Source organism: Stenella coeruleoalba (assembly GCF_951394435.1).
Source record: "Stenella coeruleoalba genome assembly, chromosome: 11".
In the NCBI taxonomy this organism is placed as follows: Eukaryota; Metazoa; Chordata; class Mammalia; order Artiodactyla; family Delphinidae; genus Stenella; species Stenella coeruleoalba.
Window position 1 is genome coordinate 630336 of NC_137157.1, and position 27001 is coordinate 657336.

The 27001-nt window shown below is 57.6% G+C and overlaps 2 protein-coding genes across 7 annotated transcripts in view; both read left to right on the plus strand.

Moving 5' to 3' along the window:
- Positions 1–1908: 1908 nt before the first annotated feature.
- Positions 1909–22191, plus strand: DENND6B (DENN domain containing 6B). Of its 5 annotated transcripts, none has more exons than XM_079936264.1 (20): positions 1909–2041; positions 14554–14592; positions 14664–14706; positions 15311–15423; positions 15902–15944; positions 16492–16597; positions 16719–16798; positions 16887–16949; positions 17214–17269; positions 17786–17908; positions 17991–18086; positions 18177–18271; positions 18385–18450; positions 18584–18648; positions 18747–18836; positions 18930–18983; positions 19325–19434; positions 19540–19642; positions 19785–19859; positions 19941–22191. In XM_079936264.1, exons 1-20 carry the CDS (start codon positions 2001–2003, stop codon positions 20061–20063), a joined length of 1584 nt encoding a protein of 527 aa, XP_079792390.1. In that variant the 5' UTR covers positions 1909–2000; the 3' UTR covers positions 20064–22191. The 5 variants fall into 5 exon arrangements, with proteins under 5 accessions (XP_079792390.1, XP_079792388.1, XP_079792387.1 ...); XM_079936262.1 differs by lacking the exon at positions 1909–2041 and adding an exon at positions 9290–9549 and having other exon boundaries at positions 15864–15944; XM_079936261.1 differs by lacking the exon at positions 1909–2041 and adding an exon at positions 9290–9549 and having other exon boundaries at positions 14554–14706.
- Positions 22192–23510: 1319 nt separating this feature from the next.
- PLXNB2 (plexin B2) overlaps positions 23511–27001 on the plus strand; it is a 29611-nt gene continuing 26120 nt past the window's right edge. For both annotated transcript variants that reach the window (XM_079935980.1, XM_079935978.1), the window contains exon 1: positions 23511–23603. The gene's annotated coding sequence lies outside the window, so the exon portion shown is untranslated. The remainder of the gene's footprint in view (positions 23604–27001) is intronic.

Consider the following 27001-nt stretch of genomic DNA (forward strand, 5'->3'; position numbering starts at 1 on the left):
GACCCAATGCAGCCAAAAATAAATTAATTAATTAAAAAAAAACTAAATAGTAAAGTTAACTTCTGACAACTTGTATATTTTTAAAGTAAATTTGTTATTATTCAGTATAATATATATTATTCCATCTCACTCAAATTTTTTAAAAATTGGAGTATAATTGCTTTACAATATTGTGTTAGTTTCTTGCTGTACAGTAAAGTGAATCAGCCGTACATATACATATATCCCCTCTTTTTTGGATTTCCTTCCCATTTAGGTCACCACAGAGCCTTGAGTAGAGTTCCCTGTGCTATACAGTAGGTTTTCAGTTATTTTATATATAGTAGTGTATATATGTCAATCCCAACTTGTATATTTTTAAAAAATGGAAAGCAGAAGGGACAAAATGGTTAGTTTCTATATTATATATGCAAAGAGAAAATGTGCAGAGCTACTGCAATCCTTTCCTCTGTAATGGGTCACAAGAAGTAGTAGGTACAGCTCTTTACCAGTGTTCTCTTCCAAACTGCCTATAGTGTGCACAGAACAGTTAGAACAAAGCAGGCTGAATTCAGTATTTCAGGCACAGAACGACCAAATAAAATAAATTCCATCACTACAAACACCAAATGCAAAATTATTCACCAGTCAATTAGAAAATGTAAAACTCTGATATAAAATGAGTGTGCCCCTGGAGCACAGTCAGAACAGGAGGAACTCTGGTTCTGTCCTGTTCTTCTCTTCAAGAGCCCCAACGGTGCAGCGGGACACAGACTGGGACATCAGAAGACTACTGCTCCATAAACCAAGTAGGATCAACACAGAGAAGTGGGCTTCCCTGGTGGCGCACTGGTTGAGAATCCGCCTGCCAATGCAGGGGACACGGGTTTGGTCCCTGGTCCGGGAAGATCCCACATGCAGCGGAGCAACTAAGCCCATGCGCCACAACTACTGAGCCTGTGCTCTACAGCCCGCAAGCCACAACTACTGAGCCCGCGTGCCGCAACTACTGAAGCCCGTGCGCCTAGAGCCTGTGCTCCGCAATGAGAAGCCCGCGCACCACAACGAAGAGTAGCCCCTGCTCACCGCAACTAGAGAAAGCCCGTGCACAGCAGCGAAGACCCAACACAGCCAAAAATAAATTTAAAAAACACACACACAGAGAAGTCCACACCTATATACACCATAACCAAATTCCTGCATGCCGAAGACAAAGAAAACCATGAAAGCCACAAGAGAAAAGTGACCCATCACATAAAGGGAAAGAATGATACAATGAATAGCTTACTTCTCCCAAGAGATGATGGAGGCTGTAGGCAGTAAATGGCATACTCAAAGTGTTAAAGGAAAAAGCAAACCTGTCAATGAATAAATTCTATACTCAGCAATACTATCCTTCAAAGATGAAGCTGGGAGAAAAAATGAAGGTGAAATAAACACATTGCCAGATAAACAAAACAGAAAATGTATTGCTAGGAGATTTGCCTTACCAGAAATACTAAAGAAAGTTCTTCAAGCTGAAAGAAAATGACATAAGATGTTCACTCAAGTCAACAGGAACGAAGAACCAAATTCAGCAACATGTAAAAGGCTTATCTACTAAGACCAGTGGGCTTTATCCCAAGAATGCAAAGTTGGTTTAGCATCCAGAACGCAAATCATGTAATACACTATATTAATAGGGTAGAGGATAAAACCACAGGATTGTTACAATAGCTGCAGAAAAGGCATTTGACTGAATTTAATACCTGTTCAAGATAAATACACTCAACAAATTAGGACTAGATGGGAAATTCCTCAACTTCATAAAAGGTATCCAGGAAAAGTCTGTAGCTGACATCAGACTTAATGGTGAAAGATGTAATGCTTTTTAAAGATTGGAAATGAGGCAAGGATGTCTGCATTCACCACCTCAATTCTACACTGTAGGATTCTGCATGCAAGGAGCTTGGAAGTCACCAATCCATCCTAAGAAGTAAAGGGCTAAACAGACTGAAAAATCAGCAACTCTTCTTGTATCGATGAGAGAAGGGAGGACACAGAGCAAACCACTGCTCCCAAGGTAGGAGAGACAGGCAGGTGAATACAAGTCATCACAGCTTACCAGAGCAAAGGTTCATGAGAGAAACCGGCCTGAGAACCTGTGTGTGCGGGGGGGAAGGGGGGGCACTGAACTGTAATTGGTGAATTTCGGGAGGTTCAAAGTCAGCAACTGTTGAGAGTTAAAAACTCCGGGGCACCCAGTCATGAGGGAGCCCACACAATACTGTGAGATTTACCCCTGGAGCCTGAGCAGGTTCCCAAGTAAATATCAGCAAAGCCCCCTCAAGCTTTCTGCAGGGGGAGGGAAGGAACCATCTCCTACCGCGACAGAGCACTCTGCTCTCCTTAACAAGGCTGCGCTCAAGGGAAACTCGTTAACCAGAGCCTGACCTGCTGGGGTGTTATCAGAGCCTAACTGACCAGGGGAAGGGAAATGCCCAGCTCCAGCCTCTCTGGGCAGCCCGTCCCAACCAAGGGGAGATAAAGGACTGAGAAACACTTGTGAAGTTCACAGTCCAGAGGCACAGGCTCAGTAAAAGAACTGAGGCCCGATCACAGGACCGTAGAAGGCGTCTCCTCTCCCACACCTCACCTCCACATTATTAAGGACTATTTATAGCAGTTCCTTTCACCCAGTACATCATGTCTGGCTATCAGGAAAAAATTACACAGTTAAAAGGCAAAAAACACAATTTGAAGAGATAGAGCAAGGTTCAGAACCAGATATGGCAGAGATGTTGGAATTATCAGACCGGGAGTTTAAGCCGCTATGATTAATATGCTAAGGGCTCTCATGGATAAAGTAGATGACATGTAAGAACAGATGGGCAATGCAAGCGGAGAGATGGAAATGCTAAGAAAGAACCGAAAAGAAATGCTAGACATAAAAAACGCCATAACAGATACGAAGAATGCTTTTGATGGGCTTATTAGCAGACTGGATAACACTGAGGAAAGAATCTCTGAACTGGAGGATATCTCAATAGAATCTTCAAAAACAAAACAAAGAGAACAAATACAGAAAAAAACAGAACGTCCGGGCTTCCCTGGTGGCGCAGTGGTTGAGGGTCCGCCTGCCGATGCAGGAGACGCGGGTTCGTGCCCCGGTCCAGGAGCATCCCACGTGGCGCAGAGCGGCTGGGCCCGTGAGCCGTGGCCGCTGAGCCTGCGCGTCCGGAGCCTGTGCTCCGCAATGGGAGAGGCCACAGCGGTGAGAGGCCCCAGTACCGCAAAAAAAACCCAAAACAGAACATCCAAGGACTTGTGTTCTACAAAAGGTGTAACATACACATAATGGTAATATCAGAACAAGAAGAAAGAAACAGAAGAAATATTTGAAATGATTCTACATTGCACTAAAGGTGCAGTCAGTGCAATGAGGCAAGAAAAAAATTAAAGGCATACAGATTAAAAAGAAGAAGCAAAATTGTCTTTATTCACAGATAACATGATCATCTATTTAGAAAATCCTAAGGGATCTATCAAAAAAATCTAGAAATAATAAACTAGTTTAACAAGGTCACAGGATACAATATCAATATACAAACAACAGTTGTATTTCTACAATTAGAAACAAACAATCTGAAAATGGAATTAAGAAAAAAATTCCAGGGAATTCCCTGGCGGTCCAGTGGTTAGGACACCGCACTTTCACTGCCGAGGGCCTGGGTTCAATCTCTGGTCTGGGAACTAAGATCCCACATGCCACACGGTGTGGCCAAAAAAAAAAAAAAAAAAAAAAAGGAAAGGAAGAGAAAAAGATTCCATTTACAACTGCATCAAAATGAATAAAATACTTAGGAATAGATATAACAAAAGAAGTGCATACAGAAAAGAGTCAATGCAGCAGGCTAACAACTTACCAAAAAACCAAACAAACAAATAAAACCCCTGCTTACACAGTTAGCCCTTGACGGGCATCTGAGAACCTGGATTTCGGGGAGGTTCCCACCATCCCTGGAAATGATCAGAGTGGCTCTTTGAGCCAGACAATATGACTTATGTTGAAATCTGCTTTCTTTCCGGGTGCCTGGAATTTTGTTAGGCACCAGGCAGAGACTGCCTGTCTGGCCAGCCCTGCAATGGATTGAACAGTGGCCCCACCCGAAAGATATACATCTACCCCAAACCTGTGAATGCGACCTTTGGAAAAAGGGTCTTTGCAGATGTCATTAAGTTAAGATCTCAAGATAGATCATCCTGGATCAGGGTGGGTCTTAAATCCAATGACAAGTATCCTTCTCAGAAAAGGAGAGAAGACACAGGGAAGAAAGCGATGTAAAGATAGAGACAGAAATTGGAGTGATAAACCTACAAGGATTGCCGGCAGCAACCAGAAGGTAGCATAGAGGCCTGAAATAGATTGTCCCTCGGAGCCTCCGTAAGGAACCAACCAGGCAGACACCTTGATTTCAGGCTTCTGGCCTCCTGAACTGTGAGAGAACAAATTTCTGTTGTTTGAAGTCTCCAGGTTTGTATCAGTTTGTTACAGCAGCCTTAGGAAATAAATATAAGTTCCCAATAAAACCGTGGGTGCTGAGTTTCTGATGAACTTACCTGGTTGGCAACATTTCACACCCATTGTCACAACTCCCTGGGACAATTAAGTTTGTCCTGTGTAACTACGTGATGACCGTGGAAGCTGGCACCTGGTCTCCCCCAAACTTAGCCGCATGAGCCTTTTCACTTTGCTGATTTTACCTTGTATCCTTTTCCTGTAATAAATCATGGCCATGAAAATGACTCTATGCTGAGTCCTATGAGCCCTCCCACAAATCATCAAATCTGGGGGTGATCTTGCAACTCCCCTGCAATAAAAACTACAAAGCACTGCTGAGAAAAATCAGACAAGACCTAAATAAATGGAGAGACATGCTATGTTCATGGATTAAAAGACTCAATATTGGGCTTCCCTGGTGGTACAGTGGTTAAGAATCCGCCTGCCAATGCAGGGGACACGGGCTTGAGCCCTGGTCCGAGAAGAACCCACGTGCCGCGGAGCAACTAAGCCCGTGCGCCATAACTACTGAGCCTGTGCTCTAGAGCCCGCGAGCCACAGCTACTGAAACCTGCACGCCGAGAGCCCGTGCTCCGCAACAAGAGAAGCCACTGCAATGAGAAGCCCGCGCACCGCAACGAAGAGTAGCCCCCGCTCGCTGCAATTAGAGAAAAGCCCACACGCAGCAACAAAGACTCAACTCATCCAAAAATAAATAAATAAATAAATTTAGTTTTAAAAAATTCCTTAAAATAAAAAGAAAGACTCAGTATTGCCAAGATGGCAATTCTCCCCAAACCTGATCAATAGATTCAGTGCATTATCAGTGAATTTTTCAGCAGATGGTCGTTTTTTTAATAGAAACTGACAAGCTAACACTAAAATTTACACAGAAATGCAAAGGATTGAGGTAGCCAAAACAGTTTTGAAAATTAGAGGACTCACACTTCTTGAATCCAAAATGTACTATAAATCTAGAATAATCAAGACAGAGTAGAATTGGCATAAGGATAGGCATATATATCAATAGAACAGAGTAGCAAAAATATGATCAATTGATTTTTTTTATAAAGGTGCTAAGTCAATTCAATAGGGAAGCAATATCTTTTTTTTTTTTGACCACACTGCACGGCTTGTGGATTCTCATTTCCCTGACCAGGGACTGAACCCGGGCTGTGGCAGTGAAAGCCCGGAATCCTAACCACTAGGCCACCAGGGAACTCCCAAGCAATATCTTTTTTTTTTTTAAAAGAGATAGTCTTTGAATTACAACGATTTTTTAAAAATTATTTATTTATTTGGTTATTTGGTTGCAGTGGGTCTTAGTTGTGGCAGGCGGGCTCCTTAGTTGTGGCACGTGAACTCTTAGTTGTGGCATGCATGTGGGATCTAGTTCCCTGACTGGGGATCGAACCAGGCCCCCCTGCATTGGGAGCATGGAATCTGAACCACTGCACCACCAGGGAAGTCCCCCAAGCAATATCTTTTTAAAAAATTATATTGGAAAAATTGGTTATCCACATTCCAAAAAAAAAAAAAGTTAAACCGTTACTTCACACCATACACCAAAATTAGTTCAAAATGGATCACAGCCCTAAATCTGAGAGGTGAAATACTTCTAGAAGAAACATAGGAGAAATTATTTGGGTTAGGAAAAGACTCTATAGATATGAGACCATAAACATACTACCAAAAAGAAAAATATTCATAACTTAGACTTCATTAAAATAAAAAACCTTTGCTCTTCAAAAGATGCCATTAAGAAAAACAGAAGACAAGCCACAAACCAGGAAAAAATTTTAAATCGTATGTCTGATAAAGGACTTGATTCTAGAATATATATTTTTAAAAAATCTTACAACTCATAAGACAAATGACCCAATTTAAAAAGAGGCAAAAGATTTAAATAAACATTTCACCAAAGAAGGTAATACAAATGACTTACGGGCACACGAAAAGATGCTCAAGGGACTTCCCTGGTGGTCCAGTGGTTAACACTCTGCGTTCCCAATGCCGGGGGCCTGGGTTTGATCCCTGGTCAGCGAACTAGATCCCACAGGCATGCCGCAACTAAGAGTTCGCATGCCGCAACTAAGAGCCCGCATGCCACAACTAAGAGCCCACATGCCACAACAAAGATCCTGCGTACTGCAGCTAAGACCTGGTGCAGCTGAATAATTAATATTAAAATAAAAAAGATGCTCAACATCAGTCATCATTAGGGAAATTCTAAATTTACCCACATGTCACTACACAACCCCTTGGATGGCTACAATTAGAAAGGCTGACAACCTCAAATGCTGGTAAGGATGTAGAAAAACTGGAACCTTCATACATTGCTGGTGGTAACGTCAAATTGTAAAGCCACTTTGGAAAATAGTTTGACAGTTTCTTATAAAGTTAAACATAAACTGAACATACAGCCCAATACTTTCACTCCTAGGTATTTACCCAAGAGAAGTTAAAACAGGTGTCCACAAAAAGACTTGTACAGGAATGTACATAGCAGCATTATTACAGGCAAAAACTGGAAACGTTCCAAACATCAATTGGTGTGTTGACTCTAATAACATAATAGCCAGTTGTTTCACCGGCAAAAGTAAGTTTATTCAGGAATAGCAGAGGAACTGTAATTCATGACGTGGAAACTACGGCAGACTACAAGTAAATCCAAAAAACAGGAAAAGGGAGTTTGCTTTTATAGGGAAAAGGGGTCAGTTGGGAGGTACTGTGTTAACTAGAGGCCGCTGGAGGAGCCTGGAGGCTTCCTATTGTTTGGGCTGTGACGGTCTCTGATTGGCTGGGATGTCCTTGGGCCGGAGGGGTTTCTTCCTCCTGTTGGAGAGAGAGTAGAGGCACCTGTCTTCCTGTTTCTGGTAATTGCGGATGCACGGTGGGCATGACAGAACACCCTAACGACCTGTCCTGGCTCCAGCTTCAACTGAGGTTTCTTTAAATAATTCCACTGTGAAAGGTTAAAGAAAATGTCACGTATCCAGACCATGAACTACTATTCATATAAAGGAACAAACTACTGCTATATACAACAACATGGATAAACTTCAAAAATATTATGCTAATGGTCTTCCCTGGTGGCGCAGTGGTTGAGAGTCCGCCTGCCGATGCAGGGGACACGGGTTCGTGCCCCGGTCCGGGAAGATCCCACGTGCCGCGGAGCGGCTGGGCCCCTGAGCCATGGCCCCTGAGCCTGCGCGTCTGGAGCCTGTGCTCCGCAACGGGAGGGGCCGCAGCAGTGAGAGGCCCGCGTACCGCAAAAAAAAAAAAAAAAAAAAAATTCTTCTAAGTGCAAGAAACCAGACAGAATAGGCTGCATATTGTATGTATTAGCACAATTACCACAAACTTAATGGCTTAAAACAATGCACACTTATTATCTTACAGTTCTGGAAGTCAGAAATCTGAAATGAGTCTTACGGGGCTTAAATCAAGGTGTCAGCAGAACTGCATTCCTTCTGGAGGCTCTAGGGGAGAATCGTTTCCTTGCCTGTTCTAGCTTCTGGAGGCTGCCTGCATTCCTTGGTTCATGGTCCCTTCCTCCGTCTTCAAAGCCGGCAGTGTGGCAACTACCAGTTTCTCTATCTTATTCCCTTATCGCATTGCCTTCTCTGACTCATTTTGGCCTATGGACTGTAGGCAGAAGTGCTGTAGATATCAGTTGTCGGCCAACGCAATTAATAGCTAGCAGGCCTCCATTAAACCCTTTTCCACTGCCAATGACCTAGGAGGCCATGTGTTCCAGAGGTAAGTCAAGGAGAGCCACCTGACTCTCCCACCAGTCCATGCACAGTGAAAAACCTGCTTAAGACTTGAGGGTTGTTACTCCAACCTAGCCTAGCCTAGCCTAACTTTGGAGTAGGGAGCTTTAGTTTAAAAAAAAAAAAAAGTAAAATATATATAGCGTGTCAGTTAAGTTATTGTCTCAGCGCCAAAGTCGCCCTTCCATGATCGGCTGTGTGATGCTGCGGGGGGGGGGGGGAACTCTGCGGCCACATTTCGAGGAGCAAGGGCTGGTGCCTGGCTCTGCCAAGAGGAATGCTGGAGGCAGATGCGACGTCAAAGAGGGAGGGGGGCTTGCCCGCCCCCCCAGCCACACTTCGCCGCCGCAGCAGAAAATAAAACGGCACAGGTGGCTCGAATTATGTGTGTTATACGCTGTGTCTGGTTTCGACAGACAGGTCTGGGACAGTGTGCAAGGCAGCCCAAGAGGGGGCCCGGAAATATCTGGAAGAGCGCTGGACGCAAGAGGCGAGGAGGGGACTGGCGCGGGCGGGTCTGCACGCACTGACGACCAGTCATTGGAAACAAAGATGCCCCAGTGGTCAGACACGAACCCCGGACCTGACAGCTCTCTGCAGGACCCCATACCCGGAGGCGACCCAAAGGAGAAAACTCGAGGGACTCCCAGAATCGCTGGAATCTGTGTGTGATAGTTGGTAGAATAGGAGCTCGTAACAACGAAATCCCGTTAGGAAAGCTGGCCGGGTAAGGGACCCGCCAGTCTCTACTTCGCCTGTCCTCACGGTGTCCCCGGGAACCGCGACCCCGCCTTAACCCGTCTTCCCCCGGGCTCACACGCCCCGCTGGAAGTCCCTCCTCCAGGCTTGGGGCCGCTCTGGCCCGCGCGGTCCCTTCTCTTTGGTGGGTTCCGCGCCGCTCCACCGCACGGCGGTCCTCCGGCCGCCAGGGGCGTGCGAGGCCGAGTCCGGGCCATTCTGGTCTGAGACGGCCGCTCGACTGCTCCGCGGAGCCGTCCGGGCGCGCCCGGGCCACCGCCTCCAGTCCGTTCCCCCGGCAACGCCTCGGGCCGTTCCCCCGGCAACGCGCGGCCGTTCTCAGTAGCAGGGGCCATGGACCAGGGGTCGGGCGCCGGGCCCCACCGGGCTCGCGGCTGCCTCGGCGCGCCGTCCTGCGGAGCGCGGGCTCCGGGGGCACCCTGGGCACGCTTCTCGGCCTGGCTGGAGTGCGTGTGTGTGGTCACCTTCGACCTGGAGCTGGGCCAGGCGCTGGAGGTGAGGGGGGCAGCGGGCCGGGGGGAGGCCGGGGAGGGCGGGTCCTGCTCTGTCGCCGCCGGCTAGTGTGGCTCAGGCATCGCCGAGGGGCGGCGGGAATCCCTCCGCAGGTGAGGTACCCTCGGGCAGACAGACCCCCCAGGTGGCCTCTTCCTCCTCAGAAACCCTGCACCTGTCACTTCCTGAAAGGTGCGCTCCCAAGCAGAAGAAAAAAAGTTAAGTTGCCAAGACCTCCCTTTGGGGTGGAGGAGCGAAGAGCCCTGCACTTCGGATACCCAAAGTGGTACTCTTGATTTTTCGCCCAGTAAAAAGGTGTCTCTTCTCCCTTCCTCTCCCCCGCCTTTCCCACACTATGATACCTTCTCCCCTCATTTACTCCAGCCAAAATCCCAGGGGTCACCCTTGACTCCTCCCCTCCCTCCACCGCACATCCCATCCGGGAACAAGGCTGACAGCTCCACCTACAGCAGGGCTGTCAGATTCATTACCACTGCTACTGTATCCCCAAGTCCAATATTTGTGGCTCTCTTGCTTAAATCTTTGGAAACCTCCTTGTTCACTTAGAGTCTGATCCAGACCCTTTGCGGGTCACAACCAGACCCAAGAGCCATCTTTCTGTTCACAGACTCTGCCCCCAGCCCCCCCAGCCTGGGGTGTCCCCACTACCTGCAAGGCTCTTCCCTACCCCCACCCGCGTGGGTGTAGATGAAAACATGACAGACTCAGGGAGGAAGGCCTTCTGGAGTAATGCAGGCCTGGGGGGACGGTCTTCTCCAGGCCCTGAAGGCCATGACATAGACCATGGAGCTGACCAGGGCAGGGGAGGCTGTGAGGTACGCTTCAGCATGCTGTCAGAAGGAACTTTCTGAGAACCCAGGAGGTGGCGCATCCGTGACTGCAGTTGGTTGAGATGAGGCTCAGCGGCCATCGTTGGAAAGCCAGCGTCAGGGGGAGAGGGTGTTTTCCAAGGCCTTGCTGAACTCCATGAGGCTGTGGGAAGCCCAAGTCCTAACAAACAGCAAGGGCGGACACTGCCCAGCGCGCTGTGGAGACCGCATTCCACCACACCTGTTCCCACGTGGTGCACCAAATTAACTTGACGCAGGGACCTGAGCACAGAGAGGTGAGGTGATTTGCCTAACGTCACAGAGCCCACATTCCTGCTGGTGCCCAAATTGTTCCCAATAAAATCACAAGAGAGTCTACTGTTTTCTTAAGGCATTCTCATGTATAATTTTCTAGGACTTAACCATTCAGGCAAGAACTTGTTAGTTAAAGGCTCCATGTGCTTGGGCTTCTGAGCTTTCCTGAGGCTGTATAGCTCAGGGAGGGAGTGCTGGGGGGACCCACGGCCCCTACTAATCATCAAGTCTGTGCAGGAGTCGGGCAGTGCAACCACACGACGCTCATCAGGTTTGCATCTTATCTTTCTTCCTCTCCCCTGGAAATCATGAGGAAGGTCAGCGGTCATTTCAGCTGCGTCCACAATCACTCATGGAGCATCTGCCCTGCGCTCGCTTATTCCGGGCTTGGCCTGGCCGAGCACCACAGAGGCTCTGGCTGGCACTGTGCTTGGCACTGGGACATGATGGAAGACCCAGGGACTGCCTTCCAGGAGCTCATGGATCACGGAGACTCCGTGGACAGATACAGCTCAGAGGAAGGAATGGGGGTTTGGCCATATCTTGGAGGATGAGAAGGAGGCAGCCGGGCAGGGGAGAGGGGGCTGTTTCAGGTAACCCCTCCCCCAAAAAAGCCAGCGAAAGCAAAGGCAAGGAGCCAACCATTCACTCATTCAATAAATCAAGTATTGGGCAACTGCCACCAGCCAGGCCCCACGGTACTGGTGCTGGACACACGGACACAGAGCTGCATGCGATGACAGGGCCCTGCCCACCAGGAGTTCACGTTCTGTGCGAGAGACACAGAGAGTAAGGGGTAAGGACCCCCTAGAGCGCATAGGTATGTTGAGGGGGTCCCACCCACGTGGGTGCACTGGAGCCTGCAGGCGAGGCGGGGATCAGACATGAGGGGAGAGTGGGCAAGGCTGTGCACATCAGCTGAGCAAAGGGCCTGGCTCTGCTGCCTCAGCCCTTGGAAACTCTCCTCTTGGTATCCCCGCTGACCCGAGAAGCCCATGCAGTGAACTGCGGCCCGGGGCCCAGAGGGTCCCTCCTCCCCCAGGTGTCCACATCCTCCCAGCTGCAGCTCCTGCACTGCCCAGTCTCAGGACCCTTTTAGTCTTCAAAAGTACTGAGGGCCCCAAGGGGCTTTTTATGTGCGCCGTATCTATCGAGGTTTCCTATACTAGAAGTTAAAACAGAAAAATTAAAAATGCTTATTAATCCATTTTAAAAAACAATGGATACCATGTGTAAACGAGAGAAGCCACCGCAATGAGAAGCCTGTGCACTGCAACGAAGAGTAGCCCCCGCTTGCCGCAACTAGAGAGCCCACGCACAGCAACAAAGACCCAACGCAGCCGAAAATAAATAAATATTTATTTACTTACTTTAAAAATATATATATTTCCACAAAAACAACCATTTTCAGAAACAAATTCAGTGAGGAGAATGGCATTATTTGACACTTTCACGTCCCTTTTTAAAGACCAAATAGAAGGCCGCTGTATCTTCACGTCAGCTTCAGTCAGTTCCCCTTGACGGCCTGTGTCACAGCCTCTGGAAGCCACACTGCACACAGTGAGAAGAGAGTGAAAAAGGCAGCTTCGGCCTCTGGGAACCTAGGGCACCCACACCACCCTTCAGGAAGCACTTTCCTAGACGTACCTTCTCCAGCAAGGCGAGGCTCGCTGCATCTGTCTTCCTCAGGGGCGACTTGGTTACAGGAGCTGCAGCCCCTGCAGACTGGCTCCCGTGGAAAGGACAAGACCCCTGTGGTTCCAGGGGACAGGGTTCATCGTGCGGCAGACCCTCGCCCTCTGCCCCTCTCTGAGGGTCTGCTCCATTCCTCTCCTCAGTCAGGCAGGGCCGTCCCTCCATCTCTGCTCCCAGCTTGTGAACAGTGAACTTGGAGCCCTGGGCATGGCTGTGGAGCCTGCTCAGATGCTACAAAACTCCTGTGACTGCAGACCAGATTCAGACCCCTGACCTCAGCTCCAGACCAGATACAGACCCCTGACCTCAGCTCCGAGGGCCCATCGTGGCCCTGCCAGCTGCCAGGCACCCGCCTTTCCTCTGCCCTTCCCAGCAAGGACACGCAGGGGCCCGAGTGGTCCTGCGGCCCCTCCTCTCTTGGAGCCATCTCGAGGTACCCCTGTGGGTCCGCCCCACAGACAAATACTGTTTGGCTGGCTCCCCTCCGTCCTCTTGGCCCTTCCTTCTTGGTGCCTCCTTAGCTGACGTCTTGAGATTTCCACATGCCCCACCTGTTCCATTATTCTTTGGAGACATGTTTTCACGCACTCCACAAATACAGGCACACCTTGGAGATGTTGCAGGTTCGGTTCCAGAGCACTGCAGAAAAGCAAGTCACACAGATTTGCTGGTTTCCCAGCGCATATAAAAGTTATGGTTACGCTAGACTGGAGTCTATTAAGTATGCAAGAAACACCATTATATCTTAAAAAACAATGTAGATACCTTGTAACAAATATAAAAATGAAAAAGTTTGAGATGTTGTGAAAATTACGACAATATGACGCAGAGATGCAAAGTGAGCAAGTGTTGCTGGAAAAGTGGCACCTGTAGGGTTGCTACAAACCTTTATTTTGTAAACAATGCAACATCCGTGAAGCACAATAAAGCAAATGTGATAAACGAGGTGTGACTGTACAGTATCTGGTGAGGGTCTACTCCCTGCCAGGGGCTGGGAAGTACCTGGGACACGGTCCCTGTCCTTAGGACACTTGGTGGCAGCGGAGGAGACTGAATAGGCCCAGAGCAGCAGGCCCAGAGCAAACAAAGACAGAAGCTACATTATCACAACAGTGCAAGTCCCAGGGCACAGTACCTTACCACCTGGGGGCTCAGGGCACACCCCAGAGGAAGCCTCATGTCAGCCAGAACCCAAGTCCTCCTCCGCGTGGGAGTTTGGCCGACAGAGTAAGGAGGGGGCCACGCATGCAGGCCCTCAGCTCCTGGCTCCCGGCATAGCCGCTTCCTGGGAGAGCCGTCCTGCTGCACCTGAGCACGGGCCAGGGCAGCAGTGATGCCCAAGGCGCACCAGGTCCCCAGGAGACCCTTGGGGGCCTGCAGGGAGTGAGGGCTCTGGAGGTTCCCTGCCTTTTTCCTTTCCTGCAAAGAAATCCATTCTGGCCATTTGCCTGTGTACAGGGCTACTGGCTCCCCTAGAGTGTGGCCTGTCTCCCAGGTAGAGCCTGTCCAGCTGGTCACGCTCACCATACACTCCAGGGGCCTGGGTGCTCCAGGGGTCACATTCCAAGCGGGGAGCAGGCCAGAAGCTCCCGGACCCCTGACTAGCAGCGGTTGGAGTGAAGATGCTCAGAGGCAGGGGTGCCAGTGTCAGGCAACATCTGAGTTAAGACGGGATGGGGAGGCTGGCCAGGCCGTCTGGGAGAGCAGGCCCAGAGGAGCCGCAGAGCCTAAGACCCTCTGGCTGGGTGGGGCTGGGTTCGGAGCGCTGAGAGGGTACAGGAGGTGGGGGCCAGGAGGCAGGGCCCTGCATCCGCTCTAGGCGAGAGAGGAGGCTTTGGGGACAGACTGTCGGGACGTGGGGCAGGGAGGCCCAGTCTGGGCGAGTGGCCTTGAGGGCGAGGGGTGTGAGAAGGGAGTCCAGGAGCTCACCCAGTTGTGCGCTGGCCGAGAAAAGGGAAGGATGGGGGCCAGGAGTGGCCTCGGGCCGAGAGGGGCCTGGGGAGGCAGTGCAGGGCGCTGGAGCCCTGGAGAGAGGAGGAGGGGTCAGCAGGGAGCCAGAGGTGGGGGAGAGCCAGAGGGTCTGACAGTGCTGGGGTGGGGGGGACACACTGCAGCCCAGCACCAAGCCTGCCAAGCCCACGTCACTGCGTACTCTGTGTCCCCGCAGCTGGTGTACCCCAGCGACTTCCAGCTCGCGGACAAGGAGGTGGGTCCCAGCCCTCTCCGGAGCGGACCGCACCCGGGGAGCAGGCCCTCACTGGCTTTCCTGTGTTTCAGAAAAACAGCATCTGCTACCTGTCCTTTCCCGACTCCCACTCAGGTAGGCCGCCCCGCCCCGCCCCGGTCTGGGTGTCTCTCTGGGGCTGTGGGGAGAAGAAGAAGGAGGGAGATGAGGCTGCCCGAGAGCCCCTGCGGCCAGGCCTGCACAGCCCGGAAGCACCGGTCCCCCGTCCCGCTCCAGGGAGACAGCCAGAGCCCCACGCCGCGGCAGCCGGTTTCCCCGGTTCCCGCGGAAAGACGTGTCTCTGGGCAGTGGGGTCTGGTCTCCTTCACCCCAGCAGAGGGGTCACCAGGAGCTGGGTCCTGGCCTCGGCTTCTCCAGGGCTCAGGTGTCCGGGTCGGCCTGGTTTTCCTCCCCGGGCAGGCTACGCCGGGCCACACGAGCCCCCGGCCGCGCTTGCCCACGGTGCACGCGCTGCGGGGCTGTGGCTGTGCTGCTCTGTGTGCTGAGTTTAAACCTTAGGTGCAGGAATCTAGACACGGGGACCCCTGTCGGGAGACACGGAACTGGAGGGCTGGGCTTTTCTGAGGCATTTGCAGCCCGGCAGGGGCTTCGCCCCCTCCCTGGCCCCCCGCCCCACGTGCTGGCAGGAGAGGCTCCAGCCCAACCCGGACACAGCGTGAGGGGACCACCTCTTCCCCAGGCTGCCTCGGGGATACTCAGTTCTGCTTCCGCATGCGTCAGTGTGGAGGGCAGAGGCGCCCCTGGCACACGGATGACAGGCACTGTGACAGTGGGGCCCCCGTGTCTCTGCAGGTGAGCCGGGCTGCCTCTCCAGCGCTCCTCCCCTGCCCCTGCAGGCCAGGGTCAGGCGGGTGTGAGCGGCCCTTCAAGGCGCCTGGCCAGCCCCAGCCAGCAGGGTCTCCAACTGCCGCAGGCCAGGCCCGGCACCCCAGCCTCGACTGGGGGTGGGCCAGCGCTTCTGAGGACTTGCCAGGGTCCTTGGGGCTTTTCCTGTGCTCCACGTGTGCGCCAGGGCGTGGCTCGGCGTGCAGAGGCCGGTGCTCTTGGGCCCCTGAACCGCTCACCACTGTGTCTGCGGAGATGTCCCTGGAGGGCGGTTGCCTGCCTTCCGGGGCCGTGACTCCCAGGCAGATCCCGGTCTGGGGAGAGCACGCAGCAGCCTGCGTGGGGGTCCGAGGGGGCGGGTGGGAGGTGAGCAGTGGGCGTGGCCTGGCCGATACCCCTCCTTCCAGAGGGAGCCCGCACACTACTTTGGCTACGTGTACTTCAGGCAGGTGAAGGACAGCTCTGTGAAGAGGGGCTACTTCCAGAAGGTGAGCAGCTGGTTGCTCTGGGGTAGCCCCACTGAGAGTTGGGGGCCAGCAGCCATCGGGAGAGGCTGATGGTCTGGGGGGTGGGGGTCCCGAGCCTCCAGGAGCACCCACCCCTCGGCAGCCCTAGCCACTTGGCCCTGGGCGGGGGCCACCGTGCCACTTGGGGGCGGGGGCGGCCTCTGGAGAACAGGCTCCGCTGCCCCTCCCTCGCCCAGCCCCGGCTCTAGCCCAGGCCTCCCTGCTCCTCGCTGAGGGAGGAGGGGGGCCCTCGTCACACTTTCAAGATTAGGACGACTTCAGTCTTGAATTCAGACCCCAAAAGCAAAGGCTGCTTGAGCCCCGGGGAGACCATCCCACGATCCTGGCCCACGTGCATTTCCCTCTGAAGGCCTGGGGTTTTCTAATAGCCTGGAGTCCCAGGTCAGGCCATTCCTGGGAAGTCGGTGGGACACCCTGCCCTGGGCGACCCTGGATGAGCTGGGCCTCAGGGGTCCCTGCAGGGTCCCAAGGGGCTGGGGCGACATCTCACCAGCCCTGGGCCCTGCAGTCTCTGGTGCTGGTGTCCCGCCTGCCCTTCGTCCGGCTGTTCCAGGCGCTGCTGAGCCTGGTTGCCCCCGAGTACTTCGACAAGCTGGCGCCCTGCCTGGAAGCGGGTGAGTGGCCGGCAGGCGCTGCCAGAGCTGCCTCGTCATCATCCCAGCTGTAGCTCCTGGTGGCTCCGGCGGGCAGCTTCCTCCAGGACAGGCTTCTGACGCTGGCCACCTGTGTTCACAGTCTGCAATGAGATTGACCAGTGGCCGGCCCCTGTGCCGGGGCAGACCTTGAACCTGCCTGTCATGGGAGTCGTCCTCCAGGTGAGGGCTGCCTGGCTGGGGTGGGACGGCCCCAGTGCGCGTCGACACGCCACCCGGCCCCACTGGCAGCTGCTTCCTTCACCCATAGGTGCACATCCCATCCAGCGCAGACAAGCCTGAATCCGGTCCTCCAAAGCAGTGCAGCCACAAGGTGGGCGCCCTGCTCCCAGGCTGACGGCCCCATACCTGCCTCAACCCTCAACCCTCCCACCTGCCTGGGCCTCCCCACCTCACCTACTGGGGGGTGGCCAGACCCCAGACACAGGGCCTGCGTCTCCGTGCAGGGCTGTGGGGCGCCGGGAGGCACGTGGGTAGGGACTGCGGCCCCCGGGACTCTCCCGGGATGACCTGTGCTGCTCGGGGCTTGTGAGGCGTCATCCTCCCCCCGGCCTGACCCCACCCCCCTTCCTCTCAGAACCTGCTGCCAGCCCCGGTCGTCCTCACCAGTGTCCATGAGCTGGACCTGTTCAGGTGAGCCTGGCAGGCCACCACCTGCTGCCCCGGTAGGTGATGAGTGATCCCACGGGGCTCAGCCCATCGGGGTGGGGGCGCTGGGGGACATCAGGAGTTAACCCCCCGCCCGTTCTGAGAGGGAGAGTCTGCAGAAGAGGAGCCCGGTGCCCCGATGTCTGCCCCCAGAGGAAGTGGGCACCGTGGGCAGGAAGTCAGGTCCTGGCAGGCAGGAGCAGGGAAGGGAGCAGCTGTGGTGAGAGATGCTGCCAGAGGGGCCCTCTCTGGGGGGCCAGCAGAGGACCCCACCTTTGGAGACCCTCTGGCCCTGTGTTGGGCCCAGCGGGAGCCAGGGCTGTTGGTTTCAGGCATGGCGGGGGCGCGAGGCCAGGCATCTTCACAAGGCCTCACGGCCGCCTTCCTCTGGAGTGAGGCCCAGCCTTCACCCAGACAGGGCCTGCCTGGGCCTGGGTCGGGGCAGGTGGGCAAGGGCTGGGGAGCCTCCCACCGGCCTCCCCAACGCCCCCGCCGGCCCAGGTGCTTCCGGCCCGTTTTGGCCCACGTGCAGCTGCTGTGGGAGCTCATGCTTCTTGGGGAGCCCCTGCTGGTCCTGGCGCCCTCGCCCGCAGTGTCCTCGGAGATGGTGCTGGCCTTGACCAGGTGGGTCGGGCGGCAACGCGAGGGGCCGGGGGCCCCGGACCAGCCCTGCGAACTGACTGTCCCTGCGGGTCCCTCCCCACAGCTGCCTGCAGCCCCTCAAGTTCTGCTGCGACTACCGCCCCTACTTCACCGTCCACGATAGCGAGTTCAAGGAGTTCACGACGCGCACTCAGGCCCCGTAAGTGCCGCCCTGCCCGCCCTGCGCCCTGCGCCCTCCGCCTGCGTCTGCCTCTCCTCCCTCCCTCCCTCTCTCTCTCTCTCTCTCTAGACCAAGCGTGGTCCTGGGAGTCACAAACCCTTTCTTTATCAAAACGCTCCAGCACTGGCCCCACGTTCTCCGCATCGGGGAGCCCAAGATGCCAGGTGAGGTCCCCGGCCTCCACCCAAGGGTCCTGGGAACGCGGGGCCTCTCCGGGTCTGCGCCTGCGGAGGCAGAAGCAAGACCCTGAGGCCCGGCCATGGGGCGTGTCTCGTAGGGGACCTTCCCAAGCAGATCAAACTGAAAAAGCCCTCAAGGCTGAAGACCCTGGACACCAAGCCAGGTCTGTGCCCCTCCTCTCCTCCCGGGACCCAGAGACACGCCTTGGGGCGGGGTGGGCCGGGCAGATGTGCTGGCACAGCTGAAGGGGGTGCCCCGCCCCCGGGGAGCCGCTGCCATTCTGCCCTCCTCCCCAGGCCTCTACACCGCGTACACGACCTACCTCCACCGAGACAAGGCCCTGCTCAGACGACTGCTTAAGGTACCGCTGGGGGGTGCTCCGGGGCGGGGAAGCTGGGCTCGGTGTGTGAAGGGGGCGCAGCCGGCCTGCTGTGGCTCAGCCCTCGCCCCGCCCCCCAGGGCCTGCAGAGGAAGCGGCCGTCGGACGTGCAGACTGCAGTGCTGAGGCAGCACCTCCTGGAGCTCACGCAGAGCTTCATCATCCCTCTGGTGGGGCCTGGCCGGCGGGGAGGAGGGCGCCGGGCTGGAGGGGCAGGCAGCAGGCTGTGGCCCAGACTCAGACTCACTCCCCTTCCCCCCCAGGAGCACTACATGGCCAGCCTCATGCCCCTGCAGAAGAGCATCACGCCCTGGAAGGTGTGGTCCAGGGAGGGGCTGGGAGGATGGGCCCTATGCCGATCCTTTGGGGGGGGGGTGTCTCGTGGGTGTGCAGGAGCCCCTGGGGCCAGCCCATCCCCACACCCGCAGGTGGCCCTCACAGGGAAAAGAAATGCGGGCCACACGGATGGGGGAGGGGTTCGAGGCCCTCTTCTCTGGGAAGGGTCACCCTGGGATCTGTCCCTGCAGGGTGGGGGCTGGGGGACACACAAGGGGCCCGTCTGCCAAGTGCCCTGGGGAAGGTCCTGACCAGCCAAGGTGCGGGACCTGCGAGGCCGTGCCTGCCGCCAGCACCCAGGCTCACCCAGCCCCTGTCTCAGACCCCTCCCCAGATCCACCCCTTCCGCCAGGATGACTTCCTGCGTAGCCTGGAGCGCTCGGGGCCCCAGCTCACCTGCCTCCTCAAGGGCGACTGGCTGGGCCTCTACAGGTGGGTGGACAGTAGGTAGGGTCCTGGGGCCCCTGCTGCTGGTGGCCGTGCCCATCCCTCAACACACAGCGTCAGCCCACACCTGCTGCCCCTTGCCCCCCACAGGCGGTTTTTCAAGTCCCCCCATTTTGATGGCTGGTACCGACAGCGGCACAAAGAGATGGCCCAGAAGCTGGAGGCCCTGCACCTCGAGGCCATCTGTGAGGCGGTGAGGGGGGCGATCGGCTGCGGGAGAGCACAGAGGGGTGCGAGCCCCACACAGGGGCCGGAGGAGAGTGCAGGGGGGGCGGACACAGGCCCAGAGCTGGGCGAGAGCCTCGGCGATGGAAGGTCCCATCTTGTCCCCGCAGAACCTCGAGATCTGGATGCAGGACAAGTCCGAGGTGGAGGTCGTGGATCTGGTCCTGAAACTTCGGGAGAGGCTGGTGAGATGCCTCCCAGCCCTGCCCCACCTCGGCCAGCCAGATGTGAAGGTCGCCTGCCCCTGACCACCGCTGCCCCTGCAGGTTCGGGCACAGGGCCACCAGCTCCCCGTGAAGGAGGCGACGCTGAAGCGGGCGCGGCTGTACATCGAGACAGTCGTCGGCTCCCTGCCCAAGGACCTGCAGGTCGTCCTGTGCCCTCCCTAGGATGGGGCCCATGGCCCGGGGCCTGGCTGCCCCTCGGGGCCTGGGTCTGGCCGAGATTCCCTCCCCCCAGTCAAGCATGAGATCCCCCACCCAAGCTTCCGGTTGCCCCTGGTCCCCCACCTGGCACCACCATCATCCCAGCAGACAAGGTGGCATTTGGAACTACAGCCTGGCCCCTGACTGTTGGCGGATCACGTGCTGCAGAGCCTCCCCTCCCCCTGGGCCCCACCTGTCCTCTCCAGGGTCTTAGGCAGGGGTGGGGGGCAGGCTGTGAGCCCTGCTGATCTGATCTGGGCCAAGGCCACACACCCCTCCAGGAGCCCATCTGCCCAAGCCCTGCAGGCCCAAGCGTTGCATCTGATGCGTCCTTTAGACCCACCAGGCTGCCCAGCTCAGGACGGAAGGAGGCGGCTGACAGGCAGACCCCTCTCCTCACACAGCCCGCCCCCCGCCTGTCTTGCCTGGGGGCTGAGGGGGGAACCTCGCCTGCGGTCATCACTTGGGAGGGGAGAAGCCGCTTTGCCCGGAGAAGAGCTGTGCCCTGTGGTTCGCTGGGATGCCGCCAGGACCCGCGTGGCTGCCAGGCGGGTCCAGGGCATTGTCTTTGTTCCACTCCAGGGACACCCCACTGGGCACCTTCTCCATTCACTCTGCCCTGCGCTGCTGCTCGTCGGCTGGCAGGCCCTCGAGTCACCCCCGTGTCCATGCAGCCCCACAGGCAGTGAGGGGCTTGGACTCTAGCCTGACCAGGCCCGCGGCCTGGGGGCACCATGCTCCTCGGCAAGGAGTGAAAGCCCCTCAGAAGGGATCCACGCCCCCATATGACACCTTGGAGCGCTGGGCCAAGCAGTCACGTGCTGTCAAAGGCACCATCACAGCTCAGCGCACAGTGGCAGCTGGTGGGGGGCAGGGCAGGGGGGGAGGCGCGGACCCAGAGCTGCAGGCCTTTGGGTAAGTCCCACCGAACCCAACCCCAGATGCCTCACCTGAGGCACAAGGCCTCGTAGATGCCCGCGTGGGCCTTGGAGGCAACCTGAGCTGAGTCCTGGCTGAGCGATGGGGTACGGGAGGCAGGCCGAGCGGGGGGCTTTCCCTTCTCTCCTGATTCCCCACAGTCCGTGTCCTGGGATGGAGCAGTGACGCAGCCACTCCTCCCAAGCGGAGTTCGGTGGAGCTGCCAGATGACAGAGGCGCTGGCCTCAGAGCTGCCAGCGTCGTCCTGTCCGGCCCTGACCACTGCCTAGGACAGCCCGGCGCGTCCGCAGCCTGCAGACAGCTGAGCTCGGCCTGGTGTGCGACCGCAGTCAGAGGACAGAATCGAGGCAGCAGAGGGAGAGGCGAGCTGGAGGCCCTCAAGTGAGGAAGGACTTTGTGGCCCCAGTGCCACTTTGGAAAGTCTGCCCTGCTGTCTGGCCGTGAGGGGTGTGCCCCGGCACATTGCACGGTCCCTTCCCTTGGCTTTCTGAGGGTGACTGCGGGTGATGGAGGGCTGCAGGGGAGCGGCTGCAAGGGGGCCTCCGCAAAGCCCTCAGGGACTTTTGCCTCCATCGACCCAGGAAGGCACAACCTGATTCCCCCGAATCCTTGCATGCTCCCTCGAGGACTGCTTGAGTCCACGCAGCAGCCCCTCACAGCGGCTTGTCCTCAGGAACACTGGTGCAGTGGGATGTCGGGGGAGGGACGCCTGGCAGAGTGGGCAACACTGCCCAGGGTGGAATCCAAAGCTGAAGGGTACAGGTGGGAGGAGGTCCCTCCCCTGGAGTGCCTGCGGCTGTCGGGGGGGCCTCCTCCTCACAGCCTGACCCCCCTGCCCAGACAGGGGCCTGAGGGTGCGGGCTGGGGGTGGAGTCCTGCCAACTCCATCGTCTCCCCCATAAGACCCCGGGTTCCCTCTCAGGATCAGGTCAGCTCCGGCTGGGCTGAGCCTCTGTCCCCCCACCAGGCTGGGGACAGGCAGTGAGGAGGGAGGAAGGGGCAGGAAGATCAAAAGAGGCAGACCCACCACCTACTAGAGCCCCGTGGACAGGAGGCCTGGACGGACAGGAACCAGTGGTCCAAGAGGGCGCTGTGGTCGGCGGCCAGTATGTGAAGCCGCCTGCTTTTGGGGATCGTGTGTGGGCCTGGTGTGGTGGCCGGGATGGGGGTGGGAGGGCAGTGGGCTGATCCAGGGACAGGAAGGACAGTCTTCACCCCCAAGCTTCCTGCACTCTATTTAAAGACTCCGTTTTAGTCTGCGATGGTGGACTTCCCACATCTTTGGTATTAAAATGTCCTTCTGTGACACGATACTTGCCTTTTAACTTCCTTTTTTGATAAAAAGTTGGCATCCCTATCAGAGCCTGGTCACTTTAGGGTCCTCTTGGTGGGGCGTTGGGTGGGCCTTGCTGTGGACGGGTTCAGGGCTAAAGGGGTGAAGGTGTGGCCTGGCTGGTTGGGGGTAGGGGGGTAGCAGAAAGAACTAGTGAGTTGACCATCTCCAGTGGCTTCATCTGAGCTGGGCGTTCCTGAGCATCCGGGGCAGGTCCCAGGCCCGGGTTGGGTGGGGTGGGCAGGAACGAGTGGGCTATCTGCCGGGAACGGAACATCTGGGTGGAGGGCAGGTGCCCAAGGAAGGGGGGTCCCAGTGTGGGAGTACAGGTTAGGGCTGGGGAATGGCCCCACGTCCTCCCTGGGTCCCCAGCTGCTGCTCAGCACAGCGGGGCTTGTGACTGCAGACTGTCCTGAGGAGAGCAGGACACACAGGAGAGCTGGCCCCACAGGGGTCCCCAACTCTGCTCAAGTTGTGGTGGGAGTGGCCAGGGGCATCAGGACCAGGGTTGATGGGGGCTGCAGCGCCCAGAAGTGGGGCAAGCTCTAGTCCAGAGGTGGATGCCCCAGGGAGAGGCTCGGTCTCACCACCCACCTCCAAGCACTTCAGCAGGGGTTGACGGGTCCTGGGTGTGGGTGGAGGGAGGTGGAAGGGAGGCGGGGGAAGGAGGGCGCTGGAGGCCAAGGACGGGTTGCGAGGGGACCCAGGGCAGGCGTCCTCTTCCCCTTGGAAGTTGAGGGACAAGGCGCAGCAGCCCCCAACCGCCCAAAGGGTAGGAGTGTGGCCGGCATGTTCCCCAGTCGGAGGGTCGGGGTGCCGGGGACCTCGGTCTTGCAGGCGTTCTCCCCTAGAGCCCATACTTGGGCTCCTCTGGCGCGAACCTGGACGCGAACCGGGCCGAACCTCCCCGGCGACGCGGCGCACCCGCCCACTGCGGCCGCCAGGCGCCGGGGACGCGGGGGGGCGCGCGGGGGGCGCGCGGGGAGCGCTCCGCCAGGCGGGCCCCCCTTCTCTCCCTCCCCACCCCCGCTCTCTCCTCTCCCTCTCCCTCTCCTCCCCGTCTCCCTCTCCCTCTCCTCCCCCTTTCCCCCGCCGGGGGCGGGGCCGCTGCTCCCGCGCGCTCCGGCCCCTCCGCGGCCACACAAAGGCCCGTCTCCATGGCAGCCGCGCTGGCCTCAGCGCAGCGCCGATCGCGGCACGGGCGCCATCGAGCCTCGGCGGCAGACAAGCAGGTACCGGAATGGGGTACGGGGCCCGCGGGGCGGCCGCGCCAGTGGGGGGCTTCGCCGTCAGCGCCGCTCCGTCCTGGCCTGCGGCGATCGGGACGCGGGGACTCGGGCGACTGCCGCCCGGCGGAGGAAAACTCGGGCTGCGGCCGCCGTCCGTGCGTCCGGCCGGCCGGGGCCGGGCCGCTCCCACCTCGCGCTCTTCCAGGTGGCGGGCGAGGCCCGCGGCGCCGAGGGCAGCGGGCCTGGCCCAGCAGAAGGTCCCTAGCTGGGCGCCGCGCCCTCTCCCGCCGCCCGCGTCCCTCCGGAGCCGCTCGGACCGCTTCTCGTTCCCGATCCTCCCTCCCTACTCATGCCCGCTGCCCCTCCAGCCACCGAGATCCGTGCACAGGGCGGGGATCGGCCCTGTTGTACAAGAGCTCCAGGCCCGCGCCCACCCAGCCTTGGTTCCTGGGGTGGCCGAGCCCCGGCTTTCCCCAGGAAGCTGGGCTCGCGGTCAGCCCTTGGCAGCCCCCAAACCCCTTGGGGACTTGTGAGGCGGGCATAAGCCAGGACCACCCTGGGAGCCCCTGGTCTGCACCTGGCCAGGCTGGAAGGCGGGTGCAGGGCTCCCGCTTGGGACTAGGGGTGTCTTGGCAGCAGCACCAGCACCTGGCAAGTCCTGGTGGCCCTGGGCCTGCTTCGCCACAGAGCCAGCACCCACAGTTCCCAGTGCTTGTTGGTGCGGTGTTTGGGTGGACACTCTGGGACCCAGGAAGTGAGTACAGGAAGTCTCTACTCACTGCCAGGACCCTGCCCCTCTGCGTGCAGCCTCCCGGAGGAAGCCCTCCTAGATGGGCCCGTCCCCCCCATCTGTGCTCAGTGCTTGGCGGGTATGAGGGGGGTCCCTGAGCCCAAGAGCCTCGGAGCTTCCTGCCACTTCACTGGCCTCCTCTTCCTAGCAACTTGGAAAAGAAAGGAAGGGCTCTATCCGTGCCCTGGGCCTGTGGTGGGGGTCAAGACTAGGGGTGAGGCTTGACCCCCGAAGCCAGTGGAGTGTTCTGGAGCTCGGAGGGCTCTCCGTGCCTGCCCTGGGGAGCCCCTGTCATGTCTAACTGCAGCCCCTGTGTGCCACACACACTCCCTGGCGGGGCCCTGTGGAGATGGGAGAGCACGGCCCCCAGGGGTGGGAGCTCTCAGCCTGACCCCGTTCGGGATGTTCCCCGGGCACAGAGGGGAGAGTCTGAGAGCTGGACAGCTGCCGGGGGGGTGTGTGTGGGGGAGGCGTTCTTCTGCTCTGAGGTGAGGGTCCTGGGAGGGTAGGGTCAGCATCGGCCTGGCTGAGCCTGTTGGGTGTTTTTTTATGGCGTGTCAGCTTTTAGGGATCCCCAGAGAGGACTGAGGACGAGCAGGTGGTCTCGGCAGATCTGGGCCTGTCACCTTTTCCCGCCGTACCTATAGGGGGCCCACCTCCGTCTGCCGGGTAGGGGGAGGCTTGAGGTCTGGCCAGGGGCTCCTTGCCCCAGGAGGGGAGGGAAGTTACAGAGAAAAACAAGGGTTTGGAATGCAAGTCCCCCCTCCCCCGCCGGCCGCCTGCCAAGAAGGAATTATTTTGGATTATCCAGCCGTGTCCAGTCACCCAAGGGGGGCGGGGAGGCTAGAGCTGGGGGAGGCTACAGCCGTGGGAGAGAGATCCACTTCCGGGGCCGTGGGTTGAGAGCCCCAGAAGGGAGGGACGGGCAAGTCTGGGCAGCTCCACCACCTCCCATGGCTGCTCAGACCGGTCAGGGGTGGGGTGGGAGGGGATGCGTCACCCTTGAGACGGAGAACGCCCAAGATCGGCCCCAGCAGGCCCCGCCCAGTGAGCCTGGCGTGGGCCCAGGCCCCCTGGGGGAGGCCGTGGGGCCGGAGGAGTCCTAGACTCCTTTCTCGGGACCCAGGGTGTCCTGTGTGGCTGCCCTCCAGCTCTGGGTTCAGGGACACACCTTGGGCTGGTTACTTACACCTGTGTGGCGCTTCCCTGGGGTGGCGGGGCAGGTAGGGCCGTGACTCAGGATGCTTAGCGTGCTGGGGCACTGGGGTCTCCCTCGGGCCGAATCTCTGGCCATTCTCCTGCCTCTTGACTGACTCCCTAACCAGCAGCTGACGGATGCACCACTTCCCTCCAAGCCCCTCGGACAGCCCAGCTCCCACCCCCACGTCCCCACCCCACAGGTGAAGGATCCCGTAGGGGAGGGGTCCCACAGGTGAGGAGCCCAAGGCCAGAGATGCAAGGAGCCGACTGGGATGCTGCCTCTGCCGCTTGGGCGCCCAAGGTCCGTGTAGGCATGTGTGCGGCCACCCACCCAGTGGCCCCTGTAGGGACCACGCTGTGAGGCAGAGCTGGCAGCTGGGGCAGCGTGCAGTAAACCCAGGGGCCTGGCCTCAGCCCAGGTGAGTGGAGCAGAAGAGATTGGACTGGAAGGCACTGGGGTGGGCCGGCAGCCTGGGGAGGGATCCATATGGCATGTGCCCGTCTCCCCCAGGACAGCTTGGTTGCGGGCACTTGAGCCGTCTCAGGACCTGGGCCATTCTGGGAACCTCCTGTTCCCTGCCTTGAACCCGCTTCCTGGGGGCCGGAGCTGGTGAAGCCCTGGGACCAGGGGAGTGAACTGGTGGGGACAGGCTGTGGCTTCAGTGCTCTCCCACATGGCCCCTTCTCCGGTCTGGGCAGATCCGCGCTGAGGCGCCAGGTCCTCTGGTCCTCCTTCTGTGTCCTTCTTACTCCCGTCAGGCCTCAGTCCTTTCTGCTGCAGCAACAGACACCAGTCTCCTGCCTTGGCTTCCTGGGTGGGGGGAATAAGCTTTTCTTCCCTGCTGAAGAGCCTCTTGGGCCCAGAGCCTGCCCTGGACCAGGGTGTCGGGAAAGCAGTCAGGGGAGGAGGTGAGCGATCAGACCTGCCAGAACTCAACCCAGGCTGGTCTCCCAGCTGAGCTGGATACGGGTTCACTGGGGGCCAGTCCCTAGTTGGCAGTGGGGGCTGGGCAGAGTCCCTCCCCCTGAGGCTAATGGCTATGTGTGTTTGGGGTGGGGTGGGGTGGATGGGGCCTCTACATGTCTTTGGTCTCAAATTACAGGCTGGATCGGTGGTTGGTGGCCTGTAATTGGTGGGGGGCACTGGGGTGCATGGGGGCTGGGGAAGCACTGTTGCTTCCCTTTTTCTCTCCAGGCCACATGTGGTCCCTTCATGGTTTTCCCTTCTGTGATTTCACATCCTCTGATGGGCTCCTGCTTCCCTCTGCCCCTGAGGCTTTGAGGACCTCGTTCCCTCTGCTGACCAGGCAAGAATCCTGCCCTTTCCTGGGCTCCCCCCCGAGCCAGACCGGGGCACAGCTGCTCCCAGCCCTTCCCTCCCATCCGGCGGGGCTTCTGAAGGGCGGGGCAG

What these genes read in the sequence shown, in the direction of transcription:
- DENND6B (XM_079936260.1), top strand. Translation starts at nt 9,388, where the DNA reads ATGGACCAGGGGTCGGGCGCCGGGCCCCACCGGGCTCGCGGCTGCCTC. An exon ending in CAAAGCAGTGCAGCCACAAG is followed by an intron (nt 16,950 to 17,213) that starts GTGGGCGCCCTG and finishes CCTTCCTCTCAG; the next exon opens with AACCTGCTGCCAGCCCCGGT. An exon ending in TGCTCAGACGACTGCTTAAG is followed by an intron (nt 18,649 to 18,746) that starts GTACCGCTGGGG and finishes CCCGCCCCCCAG; the next exon opens with GGCCTGCAGAGGAAGCGGCC.